General features: G+C 35.9%; 1 protein-coding gene across 1 annotated transcript in view; it reads left to right on the top strand.

Moving 5' to 3' along the window:
* Window positions 1-16673, top strand: part of LOC124308867 (DNA mismatch repair protein MutL-like) — a 75708-nt gene extending 59035 nt beyond the window's left edge. The window contains exon 7 of the mRNA XM_046772026.1: window positions 15374-16673. Coding sequence (XP_046627982.1) covers window positions 15374-15535 — 162 coding nt within the window. The 3' untranslated portion in view covers window positions 15536-16673. The remainder of the gene's footprint in view (window positions 1-15373) is intronic.
* Window positions 16674-17012: the final 339 nt, after the last annotated feature.

Below are 17012 nucleotides of genomic sequence, written 5' to 3' on the forward strand. Positions count from 1 at the left end.
ATTCCACCTTCTCAAAATGTATTTTTTCAATTTAACCTTTATTTGAGTACGCATTTACGGATTATTCCAACAGTGTTTCTTTCTAACTCCAATCCAAAAATTTTTAGAAGCCATATACTCGTTTACGCGCATTAGTGGGCTATCCAAGAGACACCAAAAAAGTTGAGTTCAGATTATTCGAATTGAGTTTAGTTTCGGAGATGGAAATTGATCAAATTTTATTTTCTGGCGATTTTCGTGATTTCGGAATCTTTTAAGAATGGCCTGATTGTGAAAGAGTATTAGGTATGTCAGAAGAAAATTGACGATTAGCTTTGATGCTAACTTTACCAGTGTCCAAAGTCCCACAATGTGCCAATTTTGTATTATCTTATAAATTTGAATTTTTATAGTGGAGTTGAAGTAACTCGTTTCGATAGTGGTTTTAGTTTTTTAAATTAAAGTACTTATGCCAAAATAATCTTAGATAAGTTTGCAATGTTGGAGTCAAATTCATTCACAACTCTTATCGAAAGAAGTCATGATAAAAGAAAGCGAAGTTGCAATAGTTATTAATGATGTTCCATACAGACAAGCTATGCGAATTTTAATACATAAATTACTGACAGCAACTTGTCCATATATAGTTTATGCAGTAGGTATAGCTGCTAAACATTTAACACTTAAACATTCAGATTAGATTGCATTAAAGAAAATTTTCAGATACATCAAAGGAACTATTAATTGCTACTTATTATACTGGATTATTTTGAATACGTGAACCGTAGGACATTTAAGGGGGTATTACAGTCTAGAGGCCTAAATTTTGGGCGTTTTTCGGGACTGATAAAGAAAGAAGAAGGAAATAATTTTACCTTCCATTTTTTAAAGTCTTCTCTTTCATGTTACAAGAATGTTAACAAAAACATTTTGCGTAAAAAAAATTAAAATTTAAAAAGATATGGGCCTCTAAATATTACCGTAAATAAGAACGGGTTGACGCGGTTGATATGAGTCCAGTGCTCCCATCCATCCGAATCGAAGACAAAACCAGTTTTCTTGATCAATAAGAATGTCATTACGGCCGGATCCAAAGAAAAACACAATTTTAATAGAAAAATGGCGATTCTCTGAAGGAAAAGTTAATTTTTCGACCTACTCTTTTTTTCAAATTTTTTATTCTCTCAATTCAGCAATAGTAATAATTTCGTAATACCTGAAGTTTGGGCTATAGAGGGATATATAATATGAATGTAAAAATATCAAAAGACAATAAAAATTTGCATACATTGTAAAAAAATGTGTAGAATTAAAGTTGTGTAAAATTAAGATAAAAAATTTGAACTATAAATATACGATTATTTACGTGTATAAAAACTTGTTTTTGTATAAATCACAATTATGAAGAATGTTGTAAAATAGTCGACACAGTGACATTGAATAAATGTTGATCAGAAATAATTTATTTCAAAAATAATTATTCAAAAAAAAACCAAGTTTTTTTCTGCGAGTTTCCGAGTGAGTTTCAAGTATCACAATCTAAACAGTTCTGAAGCTGGTATGTAATTTGCTTAATATTTTGAAATTCGCGGGATTGTTTTCCTAAAAATGAAGAAGCCAATCAGTACGGGGTACGCGTTTGAGCCAGACTGTTCCTAGACCCACTGTAATGTCGGCCGAGGGTAGAGCCATCCTACCGATTTACGAGTCGCGAAAAGCTTTGCTTCAAGCTGCCCGTAAGTCCTACGTTTCTATAATATATGACTCTATCTTCATTAGTTTAGCATACCTACAACTCAGGCTCAATCATAGGCGCTCATTCACCGTCCATTCACATTTATGTAATCTGTAATTCTGGTGTTCATTTATTTCATCAGAGTCGATTGCACAGGCGCTAGGCAGTCCGTTGTGTAACAGTCGAATAAGCCCGCCTAAATCACAATAACATTTTAATACAGATGTAAAGGCTTGACCGTCGTAGCCTATAAACCTCGTCCTCGCCGTTTCTCGCTCTCACTCCCTCGACGGCGACCAAACGATTAACATGGGCCAACACATAAATATACTTATCAAAATGGGGTGAGTTTGTAGAAGAAAAACTAATTGTGTATTCGAAAATTCAGTAAATTTTAAAGTTGAACATTCACTTAAATTACACATAAAGAGGAAAAAAAGGAAAAATATGTATCGTTAAAGGAACATACGGAAATACAACACAGCACAGTCGAATAAATTAACGGACGAAACTGGACAAAAAACGAGGATAAAATCAGACGTGGATTGCTGTTGATAAGTTTAACATACATCTATTTATATTCCTTTTCCTCACATTCTATCATTTTTATAAAAATAACGACAATTTTATTACATACACCAAATTATTTATCCTTTTAATTTATTTATTCTGTTGTGATGGAAAACGGGCATTCCGTTACAGTTGATTTAAACATTTGCTGAAACATCTTTTTTTTACAGATTGGTTTGAAAGACGGGTCTGGCCCTGAAATACTTATAATTCCCTTTCTCAGGACTCTTGTTGCCATTTTGTTGGTTATTCCTTGAGAGTTTCCGGAATTCACTGATGCACTGTTCTCTACACCTGGGTTTCCAATTTCTACTCTTTATATTCGTGGGTTGACGGTTGAATTTTCAGTTTAGCGGAGCTGCCAGACGAAGCAAAAATAAAACCGGCGGATGTTTTCCCCACTCACTTTTCCTCTGTCATCCTGCCAGACTGCCATTAGCCGTCTTTTCTGCTACCTCCCCTCATGTTATTGTGGTCATCATAGTGTGAAAAGAGAAAATCAAGTAGCTGATATTATGACATGACATCTTTATTTCGTGCAATTTTTCAAAAGTTATATGATATGATAGAAATAATATCACCAGAGAATTGTTACTGCAAACTTAAGATTGCTTCAAGATAATTTTATTGTTAACTGTAAATTGATGTTTTGAAAATAGAGCTAGTTGCTTTCAGAGGAAATATCGAAACATCGTGACGGCTAGAAACAACTGAATTATTTATAAGCTAAAGACTTTTGTTTAAATAATAAGTTAGCAGTTGTTTGAATGGTTTTCTTTAAATACTCGTTTAATATGTTGGAGAAATAATATTTTATTGATATAACTGATAGGTGTTTTTCATCTATTTGTTGGAACTGATTTAATTTCAATTGTTACGACCAGTTTGAGAGGAGGTTGACCCAAATTTGCAACCCTCAAAATTTCAATACCAAAAAATTGATCATGTTATTTTCTTTTCTCACCTTTATCGAAAAGACTTTATACAACGAAGTGAAAAAAGATTTGGGGATACGAGGAAGACAAACGGGAAAAATGGGGTTATCTGTAGATGAAAACTCCGTTGCCACGATTACATGTCGCGCACTTCCATCATTGCTTTTCCGATATGCGTTTGACATGACGTTTTAGGCTTTGAACTAGATACGGTTTAAACATGTTTGCCAGAAGAATACACGACTGAATCCATCTCAAACCATGCAGACGAGCAGAGGTTAAATTTCAGAATTGCTCGTAATTTTGGCCAAGGAAAAACATACTTCAGTTACGACCAATTCTACAATATGACCTCTTCTGGCCTGCATAATTTGAGATGGATCAAAATCAAATCAAAAACATGCGTTTAAACGAATCAAATAGTTTGTAACGTCCCGAATTAGCGCCAACCGGACGTGGTGGGACGTGGGTCTTCTTCTGTCTTCTCGTACAAGTTTAATTCGTGATTATTTAACTGAGAAACGTCTCGTCGTTTGAGTCTTTTAATTTTACAGATTCAATTATTGTTAAAGATTTTCCATTAACAGTTCAAATAAAAGCATTATGCTAGCAATTTTTCAGGAATCAAGTAGGAACAAATGAATGCCAGTAAGAAAATTTCCTTTCGCAAAATGTTTATAAATAGGTTTGAATAGTATAAAACACATTTTTTAATCACATAAATTTGATAATGTTGACGGGATGTGGAGTTAGTGGTTAGCTAATTTTTTTTACATATGCTCGTTTTGCAGCGATATTTCGAGTTCTATTGGACCGATTTCAGTCAAGTTTTACTGAAATGCTCCTAGGACTTGTAGTTGTCCAAAAGGGCAATGCTCGGAGAAAAAATAAGATCATTAAAATTCGACCATTTTCGGTAAAACATCGATTTTCCATTAGAATTTGAAACTTTGTTAATTAATAATTAAGAAACTTAAGTTTTTCTGCCAACTTCCGAGTTTGGCCCAAAAATTACGCAAGCAATGAAGATGTTGAAATTTCAAGTCAATCGAAAACTCCGGTTTCGAGAAATCGTGCAAAAGTGACCAAAAAATTAAATAGGAAAAAAACGATCTCAAAGTTTTGAATGCCTTTTCGCAACGATTACCAGTGTGTATGACGATTAAAAGTTGCCTGCGCTATAATACGAAGTTTCTAGTGCAGCATCTTCCTCGATCCTCTATTGCTCTATAATTTTTTGTCTGATTTGGGCTTGTTTTGATTGGTTTTCAATATTGATGTCTGCGCTGTTTTCATTTCTCAGATCTTGCATGGATGCTACCGACTCTCGTTGCTACCCGCCATCATCCTTCGGAAGAGCTCTTCGTCGTCGTGTAAGGTTTTTACTAGTTGCTCTGGGATGCAAACCGTAAACGCGTCCTTCAGATTCATTACTATTTTGGCTTCAAATTTCGTCTTGACTCGACGTATTCTACTCCCTCGATTATCTAGATATGCTTCGAGATCGACTAGCTTCTTCAAAGGGAGAAATGTCTCTAACTGTGCAAGTTCATTCAGTCTAGAGAAATCCATAATTGTAATGGTCAATACGTGTATTAAAAAATTCTGAAAGAATGTAAATTCGAAAAATTAGTGATTTCGAAAAATTAACGACGGAGCTAGGAATCGAACCTGGTGTCTAGAGATGCTTGACCGGAGCCTTACTCCACTAGACCACCTAGCCACCCTGACTCTGTTGTCGTTAATTTCTCTCATCACCAGTGAGTTCGAATTTGTTTTCCTGTGCCCGGTTTATGTGTGAATAAGAAGTTTCTTCTCTTCAAGCACTGTGTATATAGAGGACTATAATGTGTAGTATAATGTAATAGTATAATGTAATAGTCCTCCATATACACAGTGCTTGAAGAGAAGAAACTTCTTATTCATTAAAAAATTCTCTCGTGAGGCGATTCCTTCAAACTCACAACAGGAATTTGAAAATTTAAAATTTGGTGAGGGGTATGAATGTCACGTGGTTAATATCACATCAGAGATAACAAACAGTTTTTAGAACTAATCATGAGGTGAAGAGTGTCACGTGATTCATGTCATGATGGTCAGAAACATGTGAGGCGGTTGATATCACGCCGGCATCCGGGATGGTGAAAACAATTCTCGGAACTATTAATTGTGTAATGTAGTTGGTGGTTGATATCATGTCCGAAGCTGCCCAAGGTTAACCAGAACATTCCTGAGATTGGCAGGTTGATCGCACGGGAAAAAGAAGGGCTTGCGTCTCCGCTATAGTTCGACCATCAGTAAGGGGGATGACAGCGAGATTGTTAGTAAAGCAGAGTGATTTTGACCTTCAGTTGCTGAAATTGCTGGTGAAACAGCGCAGTCTTGCCCTTTGGTAGATCAAATCGTTGGTGAGGCAGCGTGATTTTGACCTTCGGCTCAGTACAGCAGGGGTCGATCGCTGTGACGGAGTAGCGTACCTAGGGCGGAGCAAGAAGGGCACCCACCCTGGGCGCCATTCAAAGGGCTGTGCATCATTCACAAATTGTTGAACTTAAAAATCGAAATATACCAACAGTATAATTCATATTTATGTATACTTTGTTAATCTAACTTTATGCTCATTAATTCGTACATTTAAGCAACGGCTAGTTTGTCCAATATACGGCTTGTTGCAATCCTTACAACAGATTTTATATACTCAGTTTGATTGTTTTTCAAATGGTAGTCTATCTTCCCCTGTATCAAAAAACAAGTGTAAGTCATTGACATTTTTACCCACAAATTGTACGTTGTATTTTTTAAACGTTATATTTAGTGATTCAAACAAACCATTAGCGTATGGAATAGAAATAAAGGTTAAGTTGTCTTTATTTGTTGGGATCAAGGAGTTATTGTTGTCTTGTTCTTGGATTTTTTTGTACCTTTGATTGATGATTCTATATAATAGGCCCGGCGGGTAATCACTCTTAATTAAAACATCTCTGATTATTTTGAGATTTTTTTCGTGATAACAACTGTTAGCTGATTTTATCCCCCTATCAACTAAGTTAATTATTGTACCAATTTTATAGGATCTAAGATGATGTGAATGAAGGTGCAAATATCGTTCAGACGACATGGTTTTTTGGAACTAATCAGTTTCGATGATATATGAGTTACTGATGATTGTTACATCCAAGAAGTTGATTTTGTTATTGTTCAATTTCTATGGTGAATTGCAATCTTGGGTGAAAGCTATTGAAATTTTTTAATAGTTGTGGGATGTAATCCTTAGGAATGGCTGTTAATATGTCATCCACATATCTAAAATAAAAAGGTAACAAGAAAGGCAGTTTTTTTTGCAATGGTCTTCAGGGTCATCCATAATCATGTCTGCTACATTGGAGATAAAGGAGAGCCCATTGGTAATCCAAATATTTGGGAAAATATCTTATCATCGAATTTGAATATAGAAGCATCAAAGTAGATGTTTAAAGCTACTAAAAATTGTTCGAGTGGTACGGGGATGTTCGGTGATAGTTCACGTCAACGATGTTTTATCGAATCTATAGCCAAGTTCAACAGTATATTAGTGTAGAGTGATACTACATCTAGGGAAACTAAAATGTAATCCGGTGGCAATTTGAACCCATTGATGAAGTTGACTAGATTGGAACTGTCTTTTACGTATGAAGCTGATCTTGTCAAACCCAATTTTATCCATGAATTCAAGATTTTGGCTAATTTATAAGTTGGACTATCTAAAAATGACACAATACTCTCACAGGGACATCAGTTTTATGAATCTTGGATAAGCCACAAGTTCTAAGTGGCACACTATTATTAGTGTAGATGCTACGTTTGAATTGTCTGGTAATGAAGTTTTTTTGGTGCCAACCATTAATTAGTGTATTAACACGTTGTTGTATGGTGTAAGTAAGATCATGTTTGACAATTTTATACGTGTTTTGCATTACCTTCGTCAGCTTTTAAGAACAACAACCCAGGGTGAGAAGCCCGGAAGTCTTTAATAGTGTTGAGTGCTCTTGTGTTGAATTCACCTGTTATTCGTGGATTGTGTTTAAAGTTGTTAATTTTATTAGAAAAATCAATTCTAGCTCGATTGCGTGACTCGAGAGGAATTTTATGAGCGCAAGATTCAAAATCAGCTATGAGATTGGATGTAGGTATTGCCTTGTTTTTTATGGAAATTCCATGTTTTGGTCCCAAACTTACAGTTTCAATAACTTTTGGGGGTATAGTGACGTTCGTTAAGTTAACAAACCATTTTGATTTGTTAGATATTTTTGTCTGTGATGCAGGAGGCCAACAAAATGTGTATGTTTGAATTTTCAAAGAGCATAGGCATTAAATTCCGACCGTTCTTTGAAGAATTAACGTTCCGACCTAATAACAAATGGTTCCCAAACCTTTCCGAGTTACTACCTCAATTATTCGAGATTCCAACCTTAAAAATTCGTATCAACTACATCACCGCCAGAAATAGTTTGACAGCTGAAAGTCGAGATGGTCAGTCCTCACGAACAGCCGATAAAACTCGCGCATGTGCAGTTGCTTTTCAAGTTTCAAGAGATCGTCCCGGTATAATTCTTTTCTATAACTATAGGTTTAGCTTTCATATTTTAACGATATCTTTGTTGAAATTGTTTTCTTTTCCCTAGCAAATGGCATTTCTTTTTTGAAGTTTGGTTACTTTTTGTTACTTGTATTAGCTAATTTTTCTATTTTTTATAAAACTTTCTTGAAAATTTGAAATTATGCGTAACCACTATTAACCTATTTCATAAGGCAAGAATAACAGAGTGCAATTTAATTTATTTATAAATATATTAAAACACGAGCCGTTATTTGGTTTAAAATTTATTCATTCATCCATTCCACAATTCATTCATTCCATGTATATGTTGTTAAATAGTGTGTATTGTTAAAACTAGTGTATATTGTTAAAATTATAAATAATTGTAAATAACTGGCTTCCGTCGAGGCACTATATTCTTGGATATCACTTTTGCTGTTTCTTCGTTTTACGTCGTTTCTCTTTAAATTTGGCTTAACTTTTGGAGTGTATAATAATTAATTTGAAATGTTCGTCCTCGTGGTTTGAATTTACTTTTTTATTGTTAGTTCGTCGATTTTCGATTTTTTGAGCCTCAATTTCAGAGAGGGGAACCTCCACACCTCCTTCCTCTTAGAGAGACGTAGACCAAGCAACTTCTTTTTCTTAAATTTGTGACCAGGCGCCCCACTCCCTGAGTCTAACCTCGTCCGCTCGTGGCGTGTTCATTTCGCGGTTATATTTGAATCATTACATTGTATTGGAATTTGTAGTAGTACCTTCTGATCAAATTATTTCGCTAGGCTCTGGTTGAGCGATCATTTTAAGATTATTCGAGCTGTTTCTATTGATTGATCGAATACTATAATCTTATTGATCACCCAAATTTTGATTGATTTCAGAAGACTGTTATTCGATAATAAATCCAATGATCGTACAGAATCAACGACTGCAATACAAATGTCCCCGTCACAACACGACTTGACAAAATTATCTCTAGAATGAGGATCAAACATTCAAAATTTATTATTGAATAGGCAATACTGCTACTGATACTTCGTGAATCGTTAGTATATTCCAAGTGAAATCCGTAAATAAATCCATTAACACGTTTTCCAAATCAGGCATGCCAATTTCGATATTATCGTCGAATCGATGACAAAATGTTACATCTCCAAACTTGAAATCATGACTCGTCATAACATTTCTGGCTTGCAGCTTATTATTAGATGCAGCGAAATAGTCTTGATTCATTGTATTAGGATAAGCTTCATTTCACGCAATTCTACTGGTAATGTACAATTTTCCTCCAATTTTAAGAGGATCCCCAACCTTCATTTCTACCTATATGAAGCAACAATGTCCCAGAGCTGAAACTTTTTTAATATCGGGAATTTGTTGCATGGAATTTAACTATCAAAAAATAAAAAATGAACCAAATGTGGTAAGGTCTGTTTAATTTTTTTTCATCCAAACAAATGAGGTATCGCAAAATTCATATGACTAATTTTTCGAAATCGAATTTGCAGCACGTACAAATTTTTTCAAATATTGGAAATAGTTTGTGGTATTTTTGATATATTAATCGGATTTTTTTTTCTCGTGGCATTGTTCTACACTAGAAATATTTACTATTTACTGGCTGTCTACTCATGTTGCCCGTAACACTCATAATATGTTGTTGCATAAACCCTATCTCTATAGTCGAACATTATCATAGATCTTGTGCAGATGACATTTTGAATATTGCACGCATATGAAGGATGAATTTCAGGAAAAAAAGCCGCATTGAAATTGATGATACAGTTTTTATAATATCTAATTTATATGTATGAGTATTCTGAAGCCGCTGATTGAGTTGTGAGTAGTAGGGGTATGCCGGTTCTGGATCACAGAATGATCCCAAAACGGCATTGTATCCTGAATCCTACCTTACCGACAGTCAGTATGTTACCATAGAATGGTTCAGAACCCGCATTGTATCCGACTGTTGAGATCTTGCCCCTCCTTTCACGCAATCTTATAGTCGGGTAAGCCTTTACCTGCTTTTTCGTTGACCGATTTTTCCCCATCACATACCCCACGTTGGTTGGGGTGTGCAGGTCTTTGATTTTTGCTTGGTCAGATGAGCAGCCATTTTGATTTTTCCCCCGTCAAACGGTGTTCACTACCTGCTTTTTTGTTGACCGATTTTTTCCCCATCACATGCCCCACGTTGGTGGGGGTGTGTAGGTTTTTGATTTTTTAGAGGGGCTCTCGCACCCATTTTGATTTTTCCCCCGTCAAACGCTGCTCACTACCTGCTTCTTCGTTGACCGATTTTTTCCCATCACATGCCCCACGTTGGTTGGGGTCTGCAGGTTTTTGATTTTTGCCTAGTCAGATGAGCAGCCATATTGATCAATTTTGCAACCTCACCCCACTCACAATCCTTGGATCGGTAAACACACCGGCTTGCACCCCGCTGCATGCACATTTTTACACGGAAACAGTGAATCGTCTGAGAATTACAATGAAATATTCAATTATACAAAATATCTCCACATTCTCTTCCCTTGTGCATACAGGTGTAACACATCATCAATAATAATAATAATAATAACAATAATAATAACAATAACAATAATAATCTACAATTTATCCATACGATTAATGTTCATTTTATTTTTTGGAAAACTTTTTTTCATTTTCGGAAAACTTTTTTTCGTTTTCTGAAAACTTTTTTTACGTGTTAATCAAATGGAAAAAAAGTTTTCTGAAAACTTTTTTTCATTTTCCTAAAAATTTTCTCGTGGTAAACGAATAAATATGAATAATTACTCGATATAATAATAATAATAATAATAATAATAATAATAATAATAATAACGACATCAACAACAACGACGACAACGACGACAATGACAATGACAATGACAATTACAACAACGACAACGACAACGACAACGACAACAACAACAATAATAACAGCAATAATCGAATATCACGTACCAAAATAATCTGTGATTCCAAACTGCACAAAGAAACGATCCCCAGAAAAATGCCATTAAAAATTTCTCAGAAGAATCCCCAAACAAAAGGATCAAAACACAACATCGAAACAAATTTTACCAGCATTATGTAACCAGGATAAACGTCGCTATATTCAGAAAAGAAAATTCACAGCTAAACCTGAAAATAATCTATAACTAACTTACAAACTATTTGGAGGGGAAATGAGTTTTAATACATAGACACCATCAAATATGATATATAACGTGTTGACATATAACCCTTTGTTTTATTTTATTCACATTTAAAAAAGAGTCGTTGTGGATGGTTTAGTAATTGGGGCTGAAGCCGCCCAGAACCTCTCCGGCGCTTGCCACGCCGGGTGAGCCCAATCCACAAAGGGGCAGTGGTGCCCCCACCGCCCCTCGATCAACCATCTGATCCCGAAAAAATCAATGCAATTGTCACCTTGCCATTGGCAGTCGTCAACTAGTCCTCGAAAATATGCAATTTCGCTTCGAATTTCCGCCCTTTCTTGGCGTCGTTTCTTAAATTCGTTAATTTCAAGTCACCCTAGAGTCCTCAACAGGTACTGTAAACAAGGATAAACAACCAAATTCAAATTAAAATGCTACACAAAACACTTCAAATAAAAAAGAGCGAAAACCATGATTCGAGAACACTATCACGAACAATGAACAATAAATCAAAATGAAGAATTCTCAAAACTTGCAAACTTTTTCTTTGCACATATGAACATAAATAATTAAACGACTCAAAAACTCTTGAACATGTTAAGATAAAAAACATCTATAGTGAGCAAGATAATGAAACTCGGTACTCACAGAAATCTTCTCTGGTTCGTCACTGCAGCCATCCACCAAGTCAACGTTAACGCCGAGAGGATACATCACAATCATCGACATATCATCCAAGTATGCGGGGGCGGTGGCGATAAAGTCCAAGAGTGGGAAAGATGTGACTGTACAGGTATCAATTTTCCTGCTACTCTGCGTGATGTGAAAAGTTTGAAAAATGGAAACAAGTTTTCAGAAGATGTGGATTTAAATAGGTTGCTTAACATCCTAAAGACTCAACTCCTTCACATCAGCATCAACCAATGATGTTTGAGGTAGAGGAAACTGACCAATTACTACGAGGATCTTTTTTCTTCTCTGCCGCTCCAACAATAACCCCACTCACGATGTGACTGAAAATGAGGTTCGGGTAAGAAATCAGAAAAAGACTGAAATATATAAATCTCCAGAAACTCGTATAACCCATCAATTTTGTATATGAACAGCCTTATCGGAATGTAAAAGCAGAATTCATAGAATATATTTCACAAATAAGTAATGATGTTATATCTCATCAACCTAACTCATGAAACTAACCCATAGAATAACCGTTCGAAAAATTCATAAAATTCAGGAGCTATTACTGGATAATCTTGAGTATATTCCCTCATTATTTTAAACCTTATAAGATTCATACCATAATCATCATCATCATCACTTGAACCATGGATACTTCCCATCGAATAATATCTGGAGCAATTGCGGGGTATTAGATTCGAGGAGATACTGTACCAAGCACTATTAGTGTTAAACATTGTAGATAAAAATATATTCCACTCAATTTGATTCCCTGATTTTACCAAGATGGGAGTTCCCGGTAACATGAAAAGACTTCCGTTTCCTCCATAGACGGTGAAGCTCTTGGTGACATTCGTTCATTTTCCTTGTTCTGACGTCTACTGATTCTCATTTTGTTACACGTACTACTTCTCATGCCATATAGGTAATGTAACCTGGCTTATTCATGATTGAAAATGCAATTTCACTAGATTCTAGTGGAGCTGCTGAGAGTGCGATATGCAGCATATCATTTTCCAATCCGCATTGTTGTAGTACGATGACATTATGTAAAGCGATAATTTTGATTTCTGACATGTCTTTCAAGACAGATTAATTTGGAATTAACGTATGTAAAAATATTCATATTCCCGGCCGTTATAAACATTAAAACGATTCACAATTCCATCAGTTTTTCACAATTCGTCCGCCCTATTGGATACGCAATTTTGAATAAAATCCCTAGCATCAACTTTTCCCCGTAAATTACACTGCTGCCCATAGATAAAGAAAAATATATGTCATTCACGAAAACGCGTTAATAGAACAATAATGCGTTTGAGATTCATCAATTCGTTTTGATTTTTATGGCTAGCAGCATCGATAAACTTTCCTCATATTTGAATGATGCAGATAAACACACAACGCGTAAATTCTACAATAACCCGACTCAGTTCAGTTTGATGATCCGCAAAGGCGTTTTTCCCCATGAATACGTCGAATGTCCAAGGGCGGCTCGATAAAACTCAGCTACCTACAAAGAAGCATTGCTACTCACACCTCTGTAATACAAATATTTCAAACGTCGATTACGAGCATGCTGAAAATGTTTAGGGAGAATTACATTTAGAGTCAATGGAGGACTATAGAGATTGATAAATGCAAAAACGGTGATCTCACCAGATGCCTCAAAACATATGATTTAGATCCGTTGCACTACTATACAGCACCGGGACTTGCTTTTGACGCGATGCTCAAGCATACTAGAGTAAATTTACAACTTTTAGACGACCCTCAAATGGCGTTATCTATTGAAAGAGCCATTCGAGGCGGCGTAGCACAATGTTCTAATCGACAGGCTCAGGCCAATAACAGGTTTATGGGGGAAAGATTTCGATCCTAGTAACGTGGAATCGTATCTCATGTATTTTTGACGTAAACAATCTATACGATTCGTTCGAGTGGAGGCATAATTCTTTCGATATATCAACTGACTCAAACGATTCACCGATCGGTAACATCCGGAACCGAAGGATATCCGAATATCCTATAGAGCTTCACAAGGATCATAAAGATTTTACCTCTTTTGTCTCGAGCATTTCACACCTCGGGGTCTGATGAATGATGGGAACAATGGAAAAATTATGACCGAATTCATCGGGGATACAAGTAAAACTCGGCACATTTACCAACAAAGTAAACGAACGTGCCAAAGATGCCGAAAGTGCAACGTTGAACACCACCACGTTTAACGATTATAAGCACCGCATGGGGGGACTTACAAAGAGTTGGTCCATAGCACAATGCCTAAAACGTAGCAAAAAATAAAATGGAAACACCAACTTAACCCCACTGTACTGAAAACAATTTCAGGCATTTTTTACCGACGATCATGGTCATTTGGAGGATTTTTTACCGACAATCATGGTCATTTGGAGGATTTTTTACCGACGATCATGGTCATTTGGGAGATTTTCTTACCGACGAGCGGTCGGCAGAGCAAATTTTATCTTCCGAGAGTGAGAGTAACCTTCAAGGGTTTGCGTCTGCAATGCACGGATAGGCGGATTGGTCGTCTTGGTCGGTAAAGAAGGTGTTTCTACGCAGATCCCGCCTTGTATATCTACTTCTCACTCCACCGCTAACTTCATGCGTATATTATTGCTATTATAATCTTTTTCATACTATTGTTATTATAATGTTTTTCACCTGTTGCTACTTCTTTTTCATTTGTTCAGGACTTTTTTATTAGATAGAGAGATTATTGCAGCTATGCGCTTAGCTGTACATATATTGTATCGATTGTATATCTATTGTATTAGAGTCTTACATATTTTCAAAGCTGTATGGTGTAGCTTAGGTTGTCTTTAATGCAACTCTCAACTGCGTGTTCACGAATGGCATTGTCAAGTGCTATATAATGGTTGGATTCAATGGTGGTAGTCAATTATAGTACCAAAATGATAATATTATAGTTCTGAATAGTGCGAGGATCTCGTAATATGGTTTTACATTCGGAATAATGATTTTTGTTGTTATATACCATCTAGCCACATTTTGGATAGTTGGGCGGTTCTTTCATCGATCTGGTTACAAGATCTCACACTTGGAGTTGGGTTAGTTGGTATTAGTGGTATAGAATAGTAATTAGGAATAAAATATACGAGGGTTCCGATCGGATGTTACACCGTCATGAGCGTTCGTCGGTGTCTGGCTGTATTTTGATGTTGTTCGACTGGAGTCAAATGGTCCAACATGTTACAGTACATATGGACAATAATTCAAAGACGGCTAGTTTTTCGGCCGAGTCGATTACGTTGGTAACTCAGATTCTGCTGGCCGGCCGCTACGGGCTGAATCGGCGTTACCCACGTAATCGACTCGGCCGAAAAATAGCCGTCTCTAAATTCATGTCCACCACTCCGCGTCCGCCAGCGAGACTTTTGCATTTACCTCTCAACAGTTCTGATCGCTTCTATGCTCCGAAATACAAATGAAAGAAAGTATCGACTGACGGATCTATTGAGAAGTAGGTTCACGAAACCAGAGCTCGCAGCACATCCTCTGAATACTGGGAGAAGCATTTCGCTCATAAAACTAGAAAAGTGGCTTTATTCAAATGCTAGCTAGAAGTGATATTCGACGCAAATTATTCCCAATAAAGCCTGAGCTAAAATAAATATTCTATACTCACTTAACTGCCTCAGAGATTCATTTGTCGACATTTTAGCTAATCAATATTTTTCATTTTCAGACTAAATTGAACTTCGCATCTTTGAAACGCACATGCAGGCCAGAGAAAATAATAAGTATCCACAAACGAAGCAAAAGGAATGTCGACAAGAGCCAGAGTATAAATTTCCATCACGTGATTCGTTCCTCCAACAAACTGCTACCTAATAGTGATTCCAATTGACTCACGCTGATGAGACTTAATTCTATTACCCGGTATGCCTGATGAAATATTCTTCAGTTATACCTATTGTTCTAATATGTTATTGCAGTAAAAAAAATTAGTCAAGTCCCATTTCCCGCAGGTGGATAATAAAAAGTGGGAATACATACTGTGACATTTTTACGTCAAGCAAGTCACGTATTTGAACGGCCATCGATGATTTTTCTCCACTAAATATTTTCTACGACTAATCGATGTAAGTCTCTTGCAATGAGTCAAGCCAAAGGCCAGGACGCGATACGATTGGCTACCTACCTGAGGTAATCGAATTGCTGTTTTCGTGCGCAGTCACGTCTTACTCGGCTCATATCTTAGGAGGAAAGCTTAATTGTCAGTGAGTGATTCTTGTAACTATTCGCGAACCTTCGAACAATTACTCTCACATTTTTACGCGACTATAAGGTAGTACTAAAAAATAAATGCGATACTAAAAAACGCTTTCTCAAGTTAAATATTCGTTTCTCAAGTACTCCGCCCATATTGAACATTTCTGATTTACCTATATAATAGGCTAAAAATGTATCCAACTTATACCCTGAATGTCGAAGTGAATTATCTACTAGTTAGTGTCTATTAAAATAAAAACAAGGAATCTATTATGAAAAAAAAATCCTAATTTATAACACGGAATGACTATAAGGAACACGTTTAGCCCTTCTAGAAATACAGATACATTTTTTTAAAGATTTTCCAAAACTATTTGTTGATATTTAGTTTTTTTTTCTTACTTTGCAAATCAAGACAAAATTTTTTCAAATGGGTGAATTTTTTGCTTTAAAAATAACTCAGGCATGAGCCGTGAAAGAAATTGCACGTGAAAACAGCATCTGTATTACCTTCGCTAGTTAGCCAACCGAATTACGCAATGGTATTTGGCTTGGCTCACAGACTTGCATACATTGGTAGACTGATATCCGAAGTACAAAATACCTTGTGGAGATAATAATCGGTGATTTTCGGTCAAAGGAGCGTCTTGCCTAACACGAAATGCCACTTCAAAATATGTATTATGTATAAAGTTAACGATTAACTTTTTATATTTTATTTATGTAGAATTTATGTAATACAGGCCGGCTTCCATACAAAAATTCATACCAATTAACTAATATTTACATGAATCTCTCCATAAATGTCAGAGTTTCAGATTATCGCAATTAATCCTAAATAAATAGCCGAATTCGAAGAATTCTTCACAATCATCTTGACTTCGTCATTTTCCTCACATATAAAATATTCGTGTGATAGATAATCTTTTCAGAAAACAATAAAACAAAATTGTCCTAGTATATCAACATTAAATAGAACTTGTAAATGCTACCAGAGAAGCTATAATGATTATTGCTGTGGAAACTCTGATAGCAGTGAAAAAAAGTTTTCCGAAAGTTGAAGTTCTCAAATTAGGAAACATCGGAACAAATCCCCCTCAAAGAAGGTTCTA

Source organism: Neodiprion virginianus, chromosome 1 (assembly GCF_021901495.1).
Source record: "Neodiprion virginianus isolate iyNeoVirg1 chromosome 1, iyNeoVirg1.1, whole genome shotgun sequence".
NCBI lineage: Eukaryota > Metazoa > Arthropoda > Insecta > Hymenoptera > Diprionidae > Neodiprion > Neodiprion virginianus.